This window comes from Python bivittatus, unplaced genomic scaffold, assembly GCF_059951505.1.
Source record: "Python bivittatus isolate LINGU-HERP-01145 unplaced genomic scaffold, Pbiv_v1 ctg000690_np1212, whole genome shotgun sequence".
Classification (NCBI taxonomy): domain Eukaryota; kingdom Metazoa; phylum Chordata; class Lepidosauria; order Squamata; family Pythonidae; genus Python; species Python bivittatus.
The window spans coordinates 2,335,839-2,356,650 of NW_028277096.1; the positions used below are offsets into that span (position 1 = coordinate 2,335,839).

A 20,812-nucleotide genomic window follows, 5' to 3' on the forward strand; every position below is an offset into this window, starting at 1 on the left:
TACTTTTTTCCCCCTTTTTTGGCTTCCTTTTTGAAGAAACCAATTTAGTTAACTATGTTTTACACTCTGCAGAATCCAATAACCCAATCAGAATCAGTCTTCCTGCTTGCTTCCTTTATTTTCTAAATGCTTCATAGAATCACCTAAGACATTGTACAACAGAACATAAAAGGAAAAAATACATTATTTATATCCAGTGCAGCACAAAAAGCTATTAAACACATACTAAGCTGTCATAACAAAATGAGTACAACATATAATACAGTCACAAAGGTAATTGTTCTTTGTGAGTGAGGGCTTAGTATGTATGAGGTACTGGTTAATATCTTCAACTGGCACCAAGACTTTAGTTCAAGTTCATCATGGTACCTAAATTGGATGGTTTGGGGCCAGTTAAATATTGCTTAGCTCCACCTCCTTACAGGTTTGTTGCTGTGAGGAACCTCTGGAGGAAGAATGTTGTGTATACTGCCTTGAGCTCTGGAGGAAAAATGGAATATAAATCTAATGGATAAATAAATAATATGTAAAGTTAGAACTTCTACAGAAGATTGTAGCACAGCTCCTAACCTAACCATTCAAACTTGTAGCTTTCTCTAGCAAACATGAGACTTGTGTTCATTCATTCACACACACACACATACTGTATATATACACATACTATATACATATACTGTATCTTAATTCTTAAGAATGTCTTCCTTGTCTTCTCTATCCGTATACTACTAACACTCTTGTGTCTGTAACCTTCAACTGGGCAAAATGGTGCATCATAGGACAACAGTTTTTGAACCAACGTACCTCAGATGGGCTAACATACAGAATGCATCCAAAATTCAGGACTCTTATTCCCGTGGGATTGAAATTTGGGAAATTTGTGGCTGCTTCAGCACTGCTGTGCTGCTGTGCTATTGCAGTCAGACCAGGTCATGTGATCATTATAGGTGTATCCCTGAGCTCTTTCCCCCCTCCCTTTGTTCCCTCCACCCAATTGTCTGGCAGTGAGGCCCGATGGGCAAATGGTGATTGGCTTTGGAAACAAGGCAGAAATTTTAAATCTCTTAATAGCGGTGGGTGTTGAAGGAAAGACGCAGGAGGGACTTGGATGCCTGCTGGCAAGGTAGGGCTGGCTGGGGGGTGCTAGTGGTCAACCGGTGAGCCCTCTTCCTTCCTCAAGGGAGGGGGCCCTTGAGGACATGCTGGAATGGGGAGCTGAGGTGCAGTTTTCCTCACAGTCCATGGCTCCCTTTGTTCCAGTTCCCCCCAGCAAAGTGGCAGGCAGTTCCACTGGTCAGCTGAGGAGAAGGAAGAGGCGGAGGCGGAGGCGGTGGCAGTGGCTTCACCGGGGCTCTCCTGAGGATTGTGAGGGGAGAGCAAATGGCGCAAGCCTATATTATATGTGGAAAGGAAGGAAGGAAGGGAGGGAGGATGAGAGGGAGGGATCCCCTACCTCTTTCCCACCTCCCTCTGGCCCTGTGCCCAGTTGGCTGGCAGCCAGGCTCAACAGGCGAGCAGCGATTGGCTGCTTTGGAACCAAGGGCAAAATTTGAAATCTCTTAATGGCAGTGGGTATTGAAGGAAGGATGCAGGAGGGACTTAGATGCCTGCTGACAAAGTAGGGCTGGCTGGGGGGCACCAGTGGTTGACGGGTGAGCTCTCTTCCTCCCTCAAGGGAGGGGGGGCCTTTGGGGTCATGCTAGAATGAGGAGTGGGGGTGCAGTTTTCCTTACAGTCTGCAGCTCCCTTTATTTCACCCCCTCCCAGCAAAGTGGCAGGCAGTTCTACTGGTCAATTGAAGAGGAGGAGGAGGTGGTTTCACAGGGACTCTCCTGAGGGTCGTGAGGAGAGGGCAAATGGCGCGAGCCATTTATATTATATGTGGAATATTATATATTAGCCATATTATATGTGGAAAGGGAGGGAGGGAGGAAAGAAGGAAGATTTTTGATGCTCCCTGCCAGCTTCCCACAAGCAAAATCAATGGGAAAGACGGCAGCAAGTCGCAAGTCACTCCCAATCCCACTACTTTTTTGCCCTTGGTCATTCTGTTTCTTTGTTTAGGTAAGGAAATACTCTGAAACAATGATCCAATGGGTCACGGGTTGTCTAATCTAATGACAAAACTGGAAGAGAAATATCCCCTAGCTTTTTGATTGCATTGTTCAACAGCCAGAAGTGAAATATGCAACTTTTAAAAAACAAGTAACTAAATATTATTTGTTTTATATAATGTAAGGCACCCATGACATTCTGTGGCCTATGTTACACTAAGTTCTACACCATCCATACATGCAGTATAATCAGATTCAACTAGGTCAGTTTCTACCTTTTTTCTTTGTTTGATTTTGGAATGTGTGCCTGTTGAAGCCTGGGATGATATAGCATAGCCATTTGATGGCAGAGCAGCTTGTAAAGCGAATGCTAATGCTGTTGGCAATTTATGGGATGGGTCTGAAAGAGTGCCAGGAGCTTGAATGGGTGATGTTTTCTGTTGCTATTGCTGTTGCCATTCAGATCCTCCTGGGAGATTCTCAGAGGGGATACAATGGGGATAACTTGATGCTTCGGTTTTAATGAGGACAATTTGACAATTGAGATATATTCAGGAAATTGAGGATGAAGCTGAGTTCTTTCCTTTATGTGGCCAGTGAGTTGTTTGATATTGACAACAGAATCCAGCATCCAACTTTTATAAGAGCTGAGGAGTTTCCAGAACTAAAGGCTAAAATGAATGAGACATGAATCTGGAATCAGGTCTTCCAGCATTAGTTCTTGGCTAAAACCTGTTTTCATTAGAGCTGCAAGCTAATAAGCAACCAGTTTTCAACCCAAGTTGATGCTTACTGCTGAAGGTTTTATTATGCAATTGCCCTGCTTTATTCAGGAGATTTGATGGGGGATGTTTCCAAACAATAATGTTTTCTATTTATAATGCTCCTATATTTATCTATTCCCATACATTCTGGGTTTTTTTCCTTACCACAATTATCAGAAATTAAAAATAAAGCCTCCTTCAAGCCAAGCTCAACTCAAACTAGTCAATGTAATTTTCTTGGCAAGAGTTCCAATGTCTGTATCTTCTTCTGGGATTTTTCTTTTTTTTACTTCCCAGTCTACCCCACAATTCTGCTATTTCCTGGAGGTCTTCCCTCCAAGCTTCTACCTTGGTTACCCTTCCAACTCACACAAGGTCAGGCAAGTCCTATTTCCTACTGACAGAAAGGTAAAATAATTGCACAATATCTTTGATTGATAGTTTTCAGAGGAGCCATTTGTTTGGAAGAGTCCAAGGTTTCTGATTCAATCACTGAAACTTCAAGTTAAAACAAATTGAAAATGAGAAAGGCCTCTACCGGAGATCTCAGAAAGCCACTGTTATAGAGGACTAGATAAGCAAATACTCTGAGCTGGTATAAGGCATCCTTCTGTGAGAAAACATTTGATAACTGCTGCATTGCAAGAATGATAGTGGTAGCCTAGCTGCCTTTTCAGACTTCTGCAATCACTGTATGGAACCCAGGATAAGCTTTCAAAGACAGAACTTTACAGAGAAGAGTACATTCAACTGGTACATTAATCAGTATTCTGTCTTTCTTGCAGATAGATGCAGCAAAGGTCTGCTTTTCATGTTTGCAATATTTCCATATACTTAGAAAAATTGGTTGTACAACTTCAGAGACTTTGTAACCATGGGATTTTAAATCCTAGAGAGTGTATTATTTGTTTAAAGCTATTTTCTGTATTTCACTCTTACATAAAGGAATGGGCAGGACAAGGCTGTCAAAACACTTGATCAGTGTTATATAGGGATGCTGTATATTATATTTAGTCGCTTGATTATATATTGTTAAAAATAACAATTTTATGGGCACTCATAGCTAATTTAGTGTTCCCATCTGAATTTGGGGACTGATGCATGGAGACAATCAACGGTAGGGAGAACAACTTGAAAGCAAAATTAGTGTCTTCATTAATGTTCTTTGCCAAATTTCTGAAAGCCGAGAAAGCTCATTTCTGTGGACAGAAATTTGAGGCAATTCTGGCTGCAGTTTTGTCAATATTTAATGGTAATATGTCATGTTGTTTTGGATGGAACTATTTCCAAGTAAACATGTATAGGATAACCTGTTTAAAAATGTGTGCCAACGTTAGCAGAGCATCATTTCCATCTTTTTTGCCCCAGTATTTCTGCATAGAAGGATGAAAGTACAGAGCAACAACTCTTGCAGGAATGCAACGTACATCATCACTGATGTCAATTTCATTTCTGCAATGACCTGAGAAAACCATGAACAGCAAAATCAGCCTCCATGAGTAGCAGCTGGCTAAGTGAGAGGAAAAGCTAGAGCATTGTTGGTGCTTGTTCTCCAATAACATACAGTTTGAGAAATACTATAGATTGGTGCCAGAACACGCTTTGGAAAGTTCCAAGTTAATTCCATGGTATCTCTCATGGTCAGAAAATTATGACAGCCTGGAGAGATGATGCCAGAAAAGGTATTTAACAAATGGATGAATGACCTAGCTTCATCTGTATTCTTCTGAATTTCTATACAGCCATTCCCATAAATTATTTTCAGAAATGATATATTCTGGGAACAATACTTTTTCCCCTTTGTCAAGAGTCTTACCAGATAACACATTCATGTCATTTTAATAGCACTTTATAGTAAAGAGAGAGGGCCTGATACTACAAATTTATAAATTGTTTATGATCCTTAGTCTCTATTTCTAGTATAAGCATCACTCTCTGGCTAGCTCTTGCTTCTGTTCTTTTTGAGTTCTTCATTTCCTTTTAAGGTATTGGCTCTTCCTTTATTTAGTAATTGGGATCATATTTCACTAATCTTCCTTCATTTGTATTATAAATTGTGCACAATCTGCAAATAAGCAACATTAAAATGTTCAGTTTTCTACCTCTGTAGTGAAGAGTAGACCATTAGTCATGTCTAATAGCATGGGAAATATTCTGCCCCAATAAATAGCTGCTTTTTCTAACTAAACTAGTCTTTGTCTGTAATGTGCAGATTTAATAATAATTTTGGCTTCTGGGCTTCCAGATGAGAGATGCTTGAATGTTACTGTCTTTGGAAGTATTAACTCAGTCTCAAAATATTGATCTGTTGATAAGTTGATCTGGTTTGACTTTCTTTCTGAAAGTTTCTGTGAATGTGTCTCTGGAACTACCTGCAAGTGTCTTCTTGTCAGCCCCACAAGGAAGAGCAGACCCTAAAATCAACTCCCTAGGAAGACTAGAGCTATATTTTAATAGTAGGCTATAGTAACAAAATCTTGTTAGCCTGGTTGTGATTTTCCTCCCCTACCTTTTATACCCCACTGAGTTAGACAGGGGACAACTTGAGTCTCTTCTTAATACTAACTCTGCTCCCAGGGCTTAAGGAATGCTTTTGTCCTTTTTGCTTACATAACAGTTTCAAAATACTTGCTTCAGAGCTACCTCCCTGGCTCTCTACACTTCTGTCTCTGCTGGTCCTCCAATTTAATTTGCATGTTGAATCCTGGATGTAGTTCTGGAAAAATGTGCATTCCATGTTGGTAATCAAGTGAAATATATAGGGTGTTTTTGCTTTTGCATTCAGTGCACAGACTTCTTTGGAATCAAGCCAGGAATAGCACAAGTTCATTTTTGAGTCAACCTATGATTAAATGTGTTGGACTGAAGTAAATGACATGAATGGGAAGTTAAGAATGGGTCTTCTTTTGCTAGAATTCATTTTGCAGCATGAACCATTCTTTCTACTTCACCATTGGTTTTTGGATAATGGGGGATGGTTGTAATATGCTTCTCTGCAAACAGTGCAGATTTTAAATCTGTGAATTCTGAGGTAGCAGTTGAGGACAATAGATCTTATAAGATTTACCATGATCGCTATCTCACAGTATCTGTAAATAGTTGATGACAACTATTTCTTATGATCTAAGTTCTTAGCTGAAAATATTGGTTTCAGTTCTTTTCCAATATCTCTTTGCACTGATATAACTATTAGTTGTTTTTTTCACAGTTCTTCTGGTGAAGTTCACAATCTGCTGCACATATTTTTTTTTTTTTAACAAACTGTGACTGCAAAACAAATAGTAAATTCTCTGCATTTAGTAATGCCTAAATAGCCTTGATCTCAGTTGGAGTAGCAACTCTGTCATTATAAGAACTTGTATAATGGAAAGAAGAGATTTCATGTGGTAGACATGCTGTGTGCATATGATGGTCAACTATTTTCTATACAGTTCAGTACTCTTTGTAGGGCTGGATCAGAAGCCATAATGTAGAACTCATGGCACTCTTAACTGCCTCTGTGATGCCTCAACATGAGTGCTGTTTTTCCTCCATGATTCCTAGCTATCAGCTGCCAGAAACCACTGTCATGATTTTAGAATGTGATAATTCCTGCCAGATCAGTTGCTGATAAAACAAGAACTACCATGAAAGTTCTTTGCCCTACCAGTTGGCCTAGAAGACTACTGTGGTAGATGCTGCTGAGAGGTCCTTCCTGGCAACACATCAGTCATCAGAGTCTGGAGTGGGCACTACTGAATCACTTACATCTGGAAACACCTTTCTGCATGAAAGTCATGAGTTTTACCATTGAGCTTTTATTCTTTCTCACCATGAGATGAGGAAAAATCCCCACATTAACTGATAATTCTATGCTTCTCATGTAATCTGTTACAATATTAATCTCTTTACTAATTCTTCCATCTTTTGAATATGTCTATTTATTTTCCCACTTTAGGAACGGTTGATGCTTTCAATTCTGCCCAGGCATGTAGCGGATGAGATGCTGAAGGATATGAAGAAAGATGCAAGCCAGAAAGAAATGCAGCAGTTCAATACCATGTATATGTACCGCCATGAAAATGTCAGGTAATGAATGTGGCTTTTTTAAGGAGGGTGTTCTATAGATGGCTTGCTGGTACTAACAAGGCCATCTCCTGGATGCACAATAACTAAAAAGGAAATAAAATCCAGCACTAAGCCATTATTTAAAGTAAATCTTTATGGGCACAATGAGAGTCTCCACAGTAAAATCTAATTACATAATTCAACTATGATACAAAGCACAATTCAAGCAAAATCATTTTCCAAATTTACCACAGCATCAGATGCAGTTCAGAAGCAGAATGAATAATATAATTATTGTGCTTAGTGTTGGAATAAAACAACAGAGCAGGAGTAGGCAATTGCTTTCTGCATGTCACTATATGCAAACTGATTTGCAGGTCTCCAGCACCCTGAGATTGTACCACTGATATCTCAACAGCCAAATTTGGGGCTTTGGGGTGGTGGTGGTGGTTTTAAGAGTGGGGAATGGAGTGGTGTGATACTGGGAGGCCCCCTGCTCCCATCCCTACTTTTACATCTTTCCTAAAAGCTAAACAAAAATAGCCATGCCCTCTCACTGTGTCACTAAGGCAGCAGATGGCCTCCTGTGGCCCTCCACACAGTTGGGAGTCAGTTGCAACCCCTGATCTCTTAAACACTGCACACTCCTGAAATAGAGGAAGCTAGTAAACATATAAGTGTAGAATAGAATTAAAGCATAAAACCAGAAATATCAAAGAACTGATGACACAGAGACTGAACTTCAGATGAGAGGGCTAATAAGTCAAATGGTTGAATAGCTGTCATAAATTGTTTTTGCTGCAGTTAGTTAAGTGATGATGTCTCACTTGTTTTGGCTCTCATGTCTTTCATTCTACAGTATCCTCTTTGCTGACATCGTAGGTTTTACGCAGCTGTCATCCTCATGCAGTGCCCAGGAATTGGTGAAACTTTTGAATGAACTCTTTGCTCGATTTGATAAACTAGCAGCTGTGAGTTTCTTGATCAGATTTAGCTTCCTATATAATTCTGGAAATTCTTTAGATCTTCACAGCAAATTGTGTGTAATTCAGCCGAAACTACCCTTCTTATTTGTAATGATGCCTGTGTGAAGCAAAGAAAAGATGGAGAAGAAGCAGACAAACATAATTCTGATATACATGCAGCTGTAAAAGGGGAGGAGATTTACTGGAGAAAAGGTTAAGCTCTCCTTCCCTTCTGCTTTTTTCTCCATTTTTAAAGTGCTCTTGCCAAAGAGCCACTCTATGTTTTTAAAAATCTGGCTGAAATTAGATATTTAGACCTCACTCAAATGTATAATATTGTTGTTTGAGTTTAGCTGAATATGTTAAATAAATCCAGACAATCCTTATTCATTTGATACACTTTAGTGGATGCAATTTCCTTTTTTGTATGTCTGTGGTTTGTCAGCAAAACATGGTTAAGCAAAGTCTGGCTTAGTGAGATGTATGAATCAAGTAATTCTCTGACTCTTATAACTGATTCCCATACAGTACTGTTTTTTTAGACACAGAAAGTAATACTCAGAAAGTAGCTCGCATGAATTTTCATATCTTTCATATCTTGAAATTATGTTTCTTAGAGACTTGTTTGAATGGCTTCATATATCAAATATACATACACTGTTCTTCATTTTAAGAATTCCCATTTAAAAGCAAAGAAATATAAGTAGCATAATGAATAATATAGAAATAAGGAACACCAGAAGAATCTCAGTGAAAGAGTAAAATTCAAACATAAAACATTTGGTTGAGATTACACGGAAGGATCTGGACAAATGCAAATATCTTATTGCAATATACTCAGCTTCCAAACGAGATTCTGCCCCCGGCTAATGTCATGCCTAAACTTATTCATATATAAGATCAGGGAAGATTTAGTACTTTTTAATTATAAGGTTTCTATAGCATCACTTGTGAGATTTGATTTGACTGTACTTTTGTTTTCCCAGCCATCTGGCTAGGACAGTGGAAGCTGTAGTCAAACACATCTGGAGGGCAGTGTTTGCAGAAGGATGATTAAAAGTCTCATAAATAGGACTAAAGACAATACAGGAAAAATGAAGCTACTACAGTACATGATTATGCCAGCTATTTAAGCTACATGTGTTTATGGATATTACTATCATGAGCACTGGCATAAGAATTATTTCAGAAATTACTTTAGATTTACTGGAGATTATTTTAAATTTTCCTTAAACTTGTGTTAACTGTTTTACATTAGCAACCATATCTGCTCTGGAGTTTTGTTTAATTAATTAATGCTGCAAAGTATCATCACTATCATTTATAATTAATTATTTTATTCTGTTAGGAAATTACACAGATTAAATATGCTCACACATATATATGAATAAACAGATTGTCTTCAAAAGAGTAAAGGAACTGAATGATTATTTTAGGGTTTATTGCAATGTTATTTAATTATATAGTGATAATTAATTATGAGATTTCATTTCAGAAAATATAAGAAATAGAGCCCCCAAATTCTTTTATCACAAATGTGAAGCTATCTTACCCAGTTTGAATTTTGTCAAAATTATTCTTCTATTTGCTAGAAGTGAATGTTTCAGCAATCTGTAAATTACTGTAAGCTAAGTTATAAAAGAATGACAAAGGGTGTTTCTGAATGAAGGTTTTACTATCAAATCAGCCTGTCTTCTTCATGAAATGTTATAGGGGTTTCAGAGGACAGCACACTCTACTTGTAATCTTCCCTGTATTTTCCCACTGTTGTTGTTTGTACAATTTTTTAAGAAGTTTAGGAAGTAAATACAGTATATGAACGTTTTTTGGACTGTTTTGAGAACTATGAAGGTGGAGGCACATCTGATATTCCAGAAGATGTTTGAGTATTTGCTTTTGCCAGAAGGTAAAAGCTGCTTTGGAACACACAGTGGTGTTCATGTAACTCCTGTTGGCAGCTCCTTAAACCAAATGTTTTCTTGCGATTGTGCTGCCACAACAGGGAACAACCATGTGATCCCAGAAAAATATGCAAATGCTTTAAAGAGTTGTCAGAAAGAATTATGTGAGCACCCCTGTGTTCTGAAGCAGCTTTTCTCTTTTGAATCCAAAGCACTGGTTGCTATCTGCATTTTTATTTTCTGGTGGTGGTGTTTTTATGTTGGTTTTTTAAAACTTTTAGTGCTATATTTTTGTGGTGTTCTGTTTGGTTTTAATTATTTATTAAATCTATATGTTGCTGAATCATTCCAACTCCTGGTAGCTTACAATAAAGTAAATACAATAAAAATATCCACTATAAGAAAAACAAATGTAATAAAACATCCATGATAAAACGAAAACTTAAAAACAATTTAAAATTTTATTCCAGAGTCCTCATAACATCAAAGTCTAAAAAACAACTACAAAAATCAAAACTAAAAGTAACAATGAAAAAATGAAATAAAAAATCATGGTGAAGAATCACATTCCAAATGCCCCCCAGAAAACTTCAGCCTTTGCTACCTCTTAATCTATCTTACAGGTTTATATGTTATGGAAGTAAACTGCCAGGAATCTTTGCAGATTATGGCACTGCATAAATACAATAAATAAATAAATAAATGCCCAATTAAGATTGACAACTTGACAACAATATCTCAGGGTTTATGAATAACTTTGTAATACAGTATCACCAATGCTTAATATGAAAATCTTTTTGCAGTTTAAATGTTGATCATTTTTAAATTGCTGGCCTTAGTATTAAAGTTGAATATAATACAAATTTAAATCTGGGAGATGAAGAATTGATTTTTAAAATGTTAATTGTCTAAATTATCTGGGGTAGAAAAGAAAAAAATCTAATTTGAGTTGATTACTGATTATAACTTTGAATAAATATTAGGGTTGTGCATGCTTTAAAAAATAGTTTAGAAGAAGTGCTTCAAACTTCGCTTGAATACCTTAATGAACTCTGCTGTTCATTAAGGCAGTTTCAGGCTACCACATGAACCTGAAAAAAATTGTAGTTGGTGTAAGAGTTGATGAATTGAGTCAAACTGGAGAACCATTGCACAATAGTAATGATACAGAAAAGTCATATGGTGTTGATCTAATTTCATGTGACATCCATTCAGGTATTAGAAGAATATAATTATATCTCTCTCCCCCACCCCCAATCTTCTCAAGCTAAACCTATGCAGTTCCTTCAGTCTTTTAATCTTGCCTTATATGATTTAGTTTGTAATCTCCTGATCATTTATGTTATATCCTTCTCTGAACTTATTCTAATTTATCTGAATATTTCTTGTGCTGTCATACTCAGAATTTGAGATAGTGTTTAAGCCATGCAGAATAGAGTGAATTATTACTTGTGATAACTTCAAAAGTACAGTATACTTCTTGAGGCAGACTAAAATATTGTTTGCCTTTTTTTCTTTTGCATTAAGATTCCAAGAAGGAATCACATGTATCTGGAGTCATATATTATCAACTAAGGTTCTTAATGTGCTGCACTGTAATTGGAAGGGATTGTGGGTCAGAGGATAAATAAGCCATAGAACCCATAGCAGCTTTTTCCATGATTCAATAATAGGTTTAAAAATAAAATGCAGGTTTTTGGGTTGAGACCTGGAAATCCTAAACATTTACCTTTTATTTTAAAAAATGGCATTCTTACAGAGGTACCATCAACTGCGTATCAAGATTCTGGGTGACTGCTACTACTGTATCTGTGGATTGCCAGACTACCGTGAGGACCATGCTGTTTGCTCAATCATGATGGGTCTTGCTATGGTGGAAGCTATTTCGTAAGCATTCCCACTTTCCCAATTTGTGTGCTGTTTTTGGTTTTTCCAGTCTGGGTTGTTGTTTTTTTGTTTTCATTCATGTTTTTCTTTTTTTCCCCCAACTGAAAAACTATTGGTTTATGAAGTTGCCAAGGAATATTTTTTGTGAAGCATATTCTTTTATAAGAATTTTATTGAATTGCAGACCTGAGAGCCACATTTGCCTAGTTCACTTGCTTTAGGTATATTTATTAAAGCCATAAGCCTCACTGTAAGATTGCTCCATTTGATTAAAGAACGCTTCCCCCCCGCTTTTGCTGTCCTACTCTAATTAAAGACAGTACAATTTATTACATAATTATTTCCTTATTACATGCACATATCCTTGCACATTTTTCTCCTAAAGGTTACTTGTGTAAAAATCTTCCCCTATGTGTGGCTGCTTCTGAACTGTAAATTTTCATCTTAGCTTATCTTTTCCAGCTGGAGAGAAGAAAAATGCCTCCTGGTCTTTTTTCCATTGACCATGATAACTAAACAATATATCTCCAGCTAATTTTGTCTCTCCCTCTGTAAAACAAAATTCCATGCTTAGGAAGGTCTTAGGAATGGAAAATGTTGTCCTTGAAAAGAAGTATTTATGGAAAATTACAGGAATAGCAACTTTGAAAGTAGTTTTACAGCTCAGTAAACTAGAGAAATAAAAGAGGAGAGGAAAGGAGAGCTGGTTTGTTAGGCAATCTTTTGAATCTGGCACAAGTTCAGATTTCATAAGAATAAATGAAGCTATGTTCCCTTAGTGTACTAAACCAGGATTGTTGACAGTGATTGGCAGGGACTCACCACTTTTTTCGGCCAGAGTTTTTCCAGCCCTACCTAAATGGCCATGGTTTCATATGGGACCCTTCTGCATGTAAATAAATAGCTCTACCACTGAGTTATAAGTTTTGTTCCCTGGTGGTATCTAAAAAGCCATATCTTGTATTTAGAATTAAATTTTACTAGGGTGCCTATTCCTCTGTTCAAATCCTCCTCAAAACCTGAGTTTGTCCATGATGGCTGAGAATTATGGGCCTTGTAGTCTATCCACATCTGGAAAGTACTATATTGGGGAAGTTTGCACTCCTTTAATGAAACCTGAGCAACTAAAGTAACCTCATATTGTTTATTTCCTCTTCTTTCTGTCCTCCTAGTAGAATTTTAGATTGGAGTCAGGGAGTGCCCAGCTTCGTGAGACCTCTGGCAATCCTCTGAACAGAGCCCTTAGTGACAGTGAAGCCCTATGCTAAAAGCAGCCATAGCAAAGCTTTCTTAGGTACAGAAACAGGAAATAATAATTCTATTGAGATTAACATTGCTTATTATTATTAATTTATTCCTCTAAAGCTATGTGAGAGAGAAGACCAAAACAGATGTGGACATGCGTGTGGGGGTTCACAGTGGCACTGTCCTTGGTGGAGTCCTAGGACAGAAACGTTGGCAGTATGATGTATGGTCCACGGATGTAACTGTGGCTAACAAGATGGAAGCAGGTGGCATCCCTGGGTAAGTGCCTCCTAAGAACTGGGTTTTTTTTTCAGTACTGTTTTTATAAACATGCTATGAAGAATCAGACTGTTCTAACTTGTGTTTAGAAAGCATGTTAATACTGCAAACTTTAAAAATTCAAAACCAGATCTTCTGTTGAAACCACTGTCTAGGCTTAGGGCAGTATTTATTTTTAACTAGCAGTAGAAACAAGGCACCTGTTCTTAGGATATTAGGAAATCCTTTAGGATCACTTGGAAAATGTCTAAACACATATTATATTATGCATTGCATTGCATTGCATTTGAATGCTGTCCATTCTTGAGGCTCTGGGTGGCAAACAATCAAGTTAAAAACAACCCTCTGAAAAACAGTAAATAAACTCACCCCTTATAAAAGCAAAAATGACAACATCATTAAAAATAAACAGCAAATATACAAGGTCATGTTTCCATCAGATTTGAGCCTTCACTCACAACATGCCTTCATCCTGTACTAGGAAGAACAACCAGTCTTAACTATCCTCTTGAAAACTAAGAGAGAAAGAGCAGATGGGATCTCTATGGGATCTCTATGGGGAAGGAATTCCAAACTATGGAGGCAGTGATCAAAAATACCTGCTGCCAGTGTCCCTTCTGATAACAATCTTGTATATATATAATGCCTGGGGGCTGTTGGCCCTATTCAATCTGATTTGATTTAGGAGTTCACCTGTGCCCTTTTCGCAAAGATTCTCTTTTTTGTCTTTTGCTTTAGTATCACGGGGATTAAGACCCATGCATGCCTTCAAGACCTTTTTGTGAGTTGGCTGGGGATGAGAGTTATTTTGAATAAGGTGAAAGCACAAGAGAGTCACTCAAAATAACTGAATTTTACCTTTCTCAAGGATCAGAATCAACTTTCCAATCTAGCTAGCATTAGTGCACCCAATTTGGATACACCTTGTTAATGGTACCCTGTTCTGTTCAAAAACTGTAAACGGATTTGCTTCAAGAAAAATTGGGCCAATTTTCTGTGATTCCTAACTGATATGCACAAAATAAGGAGGAAGTACTCCTTGGAGGAACTTCTTTAGTGCTGCAGATTCATCCTTGTTTCATTTGTCTCCTGACAACTATAACAAAAATAAATTTGAGTATACTTGGACTTTTCAGCTATCAGAGAAGATAGCTTCAAGACAAAGATCAGGCAAATGAGTGAGGTGTAGCTAGCTAGAAAGAAAAGGGAGCTAATCAGTCTATATTCTTTTTAGTGTGAGAGTTTTTGATTAGTCTGGTATGAGCCAAAGCAATTTGGATATTAATAGCAATAGTTATGCTTTATTTAGAAGAGAAAATAGCCCTGAACTTTAAATCATGGCTTTGGAAGGTAGATTTGGGGAATTTTATTTTCAGCATTTAAAGTATGATGGCTTGGAAGCAAAATGGATTGAATCTATATGAATCTCTCTTTCCCTTACTCCTGTGTCAATATTTGAAGAACAAACTTAACTAGATTGGAGAGAAAGGTCCTTGCCCTTAAGTGTATATTGTTTAAAGAGCTGTAGCCAGATAGGTATAGATATGCATTTTATATAAATAAAAATGTTCAGAGAATTTTGAAGTTTGTGTTTCAGGCCAAAGAAAGTACGTGTTGATTTGGGCTAATATTCCTATTCAGCGCACTGCTTCTCTCCTGCCTTTTGTCAAACTGGCTGATACCTGAATGTGAGACATGTGATAACTGATGAACAAGTGCAAGTAGGAGGTAGAACATGATGATAAAATACTGAATTTTTTTAATTAGATAAAAAAAAGATTAGAATCCTGGATTAGGTGTAAGTTCAAAGTGTTAATCAACATCAAGATACATGTTTACAACTGTGAGGACAAACTGCACCACGCTAGGAAAAAAAAATAGTACAAACGACAACTGATTGGGAACTTCAACCTGAAGAATATGCAGCAATGCTGAAACTAACAGTGTGTATCCATCACAGAAATTTAAATTTAAGCAAGAATAGCTTCCATATATGCTATATATTATGCAGCAAGATAAATATAAAAACTTAGAGTATGGTTTGTAAAGTTTACACCAATAGGTACTGCAAATCAGTTGGAGTACAAAGAAGGGGGAAGTCAGAAATTAAATATTTACCTATATTATTTTTAGGGGTGTTTTTTTATTTTTCCTTTTTTGGAAAAATACCTTTGTTTTAAATAAAAATAAAAGGATTAAAAAACTAATATAAAAGCCCAGTTAAAAGATTGAATGTGTGAAGAAATAAATCCATCTTTCCTAAGTGGTATACTATGAAAATCTTGGCAAAATTCTTACAAAAGAAATTCTTTAATGTATTTTGAATTTGGTAAAATACTGTGAAGGAATTAAAATAGGAAGATGCCTTAAAATATAAATACATTTTAAAGGTAAATGCTCCTTAATCGCATATACTGTGTTTCATGCATTAGACCACTGGTCTAGATCCTTCATTTATGCCAAAATCTGGGATAATTTACTATTTGAGAACACTTTATTAATTGAGAAATTAAAACAAATTTACAAATTGAGAACACTTTCTAAGGATTCTTATATCGTTTTGTGTATCTTTTGTAAACAAGTGTCCTTATATCAAGGTAAACAAAAGAATCAGAACACTACCTATAATGCTACAGGTATCAACACTGTTACTGAGATCCAATAGCTGCAAGTTTGATTTGCTCCAATAGAATACTACAGTGCAACATATAGATGTGAATATAGATATCGATAGGCAGGCAAGCCCCCCCCCCATTCACTAACATTCAGATGTGTCTGAGTTTCAGTCCACATTCTGTCATCTTAGACACGGAATCTATGTCTCTGCAAGGGACAGTTGCATACCATAGGTCATTTACAAAGTCAGATAACCTAAATCCCACCCTTTTTGCTAGGGAGGAAAATAGTTTGTCTTTTAAAAACAAAAGCAGCAGTTAGAAAGCAAGACTGAAAAAAGCAGTGGGATATTTTCTGTCTCCCTGGCAATCTCTGAAATGACTAGAATCTTCCGGGATCAGGAAGGGAGTCCAGGAAGAACTGAGACAGAAATCTGTTTCAGGAAAAATGATTACCGTATCTCTGAAAGGATAAGTAAACATTTAGCTAGAAATATTGCATAATATTACTTTTAATTTTACAATGTGAGTTTAAGCTTTGCATGTAACTACTTAATGTTTTAAAAAAATCTCTTTTAAATAAAATGTGATTCTATTTTTTTTTAAAACAAAGTGTTAACCAAACATGGAACTCTAGCTTTATATTTTATGACCAGTTATCATATCTTAGTCTTACAAATTGTTCTACCCAACTCTTCAGAGATGCAGAGAGAATATATTCCTTGGAGAAAGAACAAGACAAAATATAGTGCATAAATATTATTTAATAACCATTGAACTCAGAAACTGCATTCAAGTAGGAGCCTATAGATTTGACTAACAAATGTCGGTATTTAAATATTTAAATATCTTAAATGTCAGTATTTAAGATGCCCTGTGATGTAACGATGTTTAATGGAGCTGTGATGTACAAATCACTGAGAACTTCTTTTATTTATATAGTATAGTATATTTTGCTCTCAAACATGGTTGTCAGCAATGCTGGTATTTACTTCCTCCCAGTTGAAGTCTGGCAAATGTATATCATGATCCATCAGGCAAATTATTTTATAATAAAAAGAAATATATATAGGGTATGTTTTGTGGCAGAGCTAGAAAGTGCTGGCAAATCATGAAGAGACATGTTCTCTTTATGCCTCAGTGCTCAGCTTGTTGAAAGTGTTCACTTGTGCAAATGCTATTTACATTTTTACCAAATACTTTTCAGGATTCTTGGTGACTTTTGGGAGGGAAGGCAGGTCTGCCTTTCCACATTGTGCCTGGACATTTTCAAGCAAGGCAATCAATGGTGTACATTTGGTATCAGTTCTATTCACAGAATTATTTTTGGTTAAAATCTGAAATATTACTGTATAGTTCAGTTTTGAGAGAAAATGATGTAAAAGGATAAAGTATTTTTAAAATCTTAATTTTAAACCTAATCTATAACACCATAAACTTTTGCTATCAACATTGTCATGAATTCTAGCAATAATGAAGTTCCGTCAGTGTTGTTTGAAAGTACTTCTGTATACTAAGCATTACTAAGTCACTCAGTTCAGATGTTTTCCTGTTGAATTCTTAAACTTCCAGTTTGACATTATTTCTGTACATTTTTGCAGCAGTAACTTCATTAATTGCTTGGAAATATTAGGGTAACCATCAAAAGTGACCCAACATTTAATTTACGTAGGTTCAGTTTACTGCTAGATCTCTGGAATTTTCCTTCCTTCCTTCCTTCCTTCCTTCCTTCCTTCCTTCCTTCCTTCCTTCCTTCCTTCCTTCCTTCCTTCCTTCCTTCCTTCCTTCCTTCCTCAAATTTATATGGCTGCCTATCTCACAAAAAATGACTCTGAGCGGCATACAACAATCAGATAAAAACAACACTTATAAAACAATCATTTAAAAAAAATAAAAATCAGTCTTAAAGATTAAATATTATTAAAAACAAAATATACAAACCCCAGGCAAAGAGAGAGTGAATATATCCACCTCAGTAGTGGAGTCATCTGAACATGTCTCTGGTTTGTTGAGCAGGGTACAGCAGTGCTCCCAGAAACCCTTTGCTCAGGGAAAAATAAAAATACACACCAGCATGATAGGTTTGCAAACTGCAATGTCCATATCTTGTTCTCCAAAGAAACTCAGCCAGAAAATATATACTATCTGGTTGTTTATTGATAAAAATGCAAAACTTCATAAAATACAAGTTGTATACAAAATATAGGAAAAACACTTCTCATAAATTCAGCATCCAAGACTTATCCAGAAACATAAAGTCTCTAGCCAAAAACTCTCAGAGAAGAGGTACACTACTTGGTTATTTGTTACAACTACATAACCCATAAAACTACATACCTACATAGTGGCTAACACTCTACTACAACTGCAACTATAACTGTAGGACTGGGCATACAATGCTCCAGTTATATTGTCACTCCATACCCCCCCCACTGGGTAACTAGCATACACACGCCAATAGGTGGCAGTAATTAGCAATATACGTGCACAACACACAAGTCACAAGTTGTTTTGTTTACATAAGCTACATAAGCTAGACATAATATTGTTGTACAGATAACGGGATGAATTTCTTCCCATGAGAAAATCCTGATATGGTTCCCTAGGACCCCCAGGCCTGGTGACATAACCAGGTCTTGAGGGATTTCCAGAATGTCAAGAGGATTGATTTTAACAACTGTTCGTATATTGCAGGGCAGTCAATATTTGTTTGGCTTTTAAATGTTTTTAAAAAGCTTTTTAAAAAGCTTCTGGGCTTTCTTGGCCACCAGGATATAGGGCTGACATTTCTCAACTATTTTTTTTAATTTTGGGGGGAAGAATATTGGGAAGCATTTTAAGGAGAAATATTTTGCCCCTTATTTTGTAAGCAAACCAATAAATAATTGCTGCTTAAAACAAGAGGTTGTGGTGCTAAATTTCTGCAATAGGAAAATGAATGGAGGCCCTCTCTGAATCCTAGACCGAAAGATTTACAAAGTCGTAGAAATATGCAAAGCAAGGGCCTAGGGTTAGACTTTTGTTTCCCCACTAACACTGACTAGAACCAGCCCTGGAGATGGAGAACTACAATAAATCATACTTCCCAATCCCAATCCCCTGATCTGGTCCAGAAGTATACAGTGGTTGATAGTACTGAAGGTCACTGAGAGATCAAAGAAGGCTAGGAGGGATGCACTCCCCAGTCCTAAGAACGCTACGGGTCATCCAGAAGTGTAATCAATGCCATCTCAGTGCTATATCCTGGTCTGAAACTGGACTGGAAAGTGTCCAGATAAACTGTTTCCTCCAGTACCCTTTGAAGCTGCAACCTCCTTCTTAACAACTGTCTCTTTTTAGGAGACTGGATGAAAATTGTCCAACTCTGCTGAATCCAGCAAAGGTTTCCTGAGGAAGGGCCAGACCACCAGTTCCTTTAGAGCTACTGGAACCATCTCTCCCTCAAGGGTTTATTTATATTCCACCACAATCTAATAACTCTTGCAGCTCACATGATATGAAAACATTAAAAGCTCTGCAGTAGGTCTAAAATAACAATACAAACAAAACACAAACAAAAAAATCAAAACCCAAATAAAACAACAAAAATAAAAGTAACATAAAAGATAGTGGAGCTCATGAACTTAACTAGAATATTCCCTGAAACAACTCAGTTTTTAATATCCTCCTGAAAGCCATTAAGGAAGGGGCTGGTCTGATCTTGGTTGGGAGACTATTCCAAAGTGCTGGTACTTCAACTGAAAAGCAGTACCTCCTAGCTTTGGCATCCTTCACATTCCAGAAGTGCAGACTGCAAGGAGTTTCTAGTTTATGAAGCCATGATATTTGTGTGCACTTGGGCAGCATCCAGTTGCCACTTATTTTGAAAATGGTGTCATAAAACATGGGAAAGATAGTACTTAATGTACTATTGTGCGCTTCCGGGGAGGAATGGTGGACTGAAGATGTCTCTATGAAAGCGGAGCCAACAACTGCAACAAAGACCAAGGAACCAGTGAATAGACTGGAACTCCTTGGAACTCCTCTGGATAGGAGAGGATGGGACATTGCCCACATGTGCTCTGGACGGTTGCTCCCTGTGAAGAGAACACAGGACAGCAGTCTCCCATGGGTGTGAGTGCTGGGAGATGATGGGAATAGTCATCTGGCTTGCAATCATGGTTGGCCCCTTTTCAAGGACACTAATTTTGCTAACCTCACTTTCTAATCACTTTCGGAAGTTGCTTATTAACTACTTTTAAGCTATTTGAAACCTTCAGAATGACAAATTTAAAAATGCTGGGTGACCTTGCTTTCAATCCTGAATGAAAGAAAATTTTAATCATAAGAATTTAAAGAATTTGAAATAAACAGCAAAAAGCTAAAAGATTTTGGTCTTAGAAAGTTATAAATGGCCTAAGGGTCCAGATAAATTTGGAGTATAGAAACTTTTACAATAAGATTTTGGGATTAATTATAAAGAACAAACAGCTTCTTGTGGGAAATAGATCCGTTTTGGTTTTTGCAAGATATAACAAAGGCAAGTAATTTTATGATTTTAAAAACTGGATGCTAGAGAGAACTAAAGATTCTAGGTGGAGAAAAACACACAATGTCAACAGTGTTAGTCATGATGTCTGACTCTATGGGTAGACCACGTCCAAAAGATGTTATTGAAGAAATGACAGATATGGAACAAATTTTATCTGGTAAGACAGATGGTACCAAAAGTGAATTTACAAATGACAGGCCAAAAGAATGACTTGGAAAAGGATATCTCACTGGATATACAAAAGAAACTAGCTGATGTTTTAAAAATCAGAAGGGAAATATAAATGATAAACCAAGAAAGTGACTTAGATAATTTTTTTGTATTGGATTTACAAAAGAGGCTTGTTAAAGACCCAAAAAACTCTGTGTGATGGGATAAAGAAGAAATGAAGAGAAATCAAATCCTATGACAATATTTGAATGAACTAAATATTAAGACTGTTAGAAGTAAAAGGAAGGAATATAAAGTTGATTTATTTGATCAAGGTTAAAACAAGGTATGTTTTTACTTCTGGTGAACTTTATGGA

General features: G+C 36.8%; 1 protein-coding gene across 2 annotated transcripts in view; it reads left to right on the top strand.

Annotated features, from left to right (window-relative positions):
- ADCY3 (adenylate cyclase 3) overlaps positions 1-20,812 on the top strand; it is a 105,838-nt gene that overhangs the window by 55,766 nt on the left and 29,260 nt on the right. For both annotated transcript variants that reach the window (XM_088152159.1, XM_088152160.1), the window contains exons 4-7: positions 6,753-6,883; positions 7,722-7,833; positions 11,488-11,615; positions 12,981-13,139. In XM_088152159.1, coding sequence (XP_088008285.1) covers positions 6,753-6,883; positions 7,722-7,833; positions 11,488-11,615; positions 12,981-13,139 — 530 coding nt within the window. The remainder of the gene's footprint in view (positions 1-6,752; positions 6,884-7,721; positions 7,834-11,487; positions 11,616-12,980; positions 13,140-20,812) is intronic.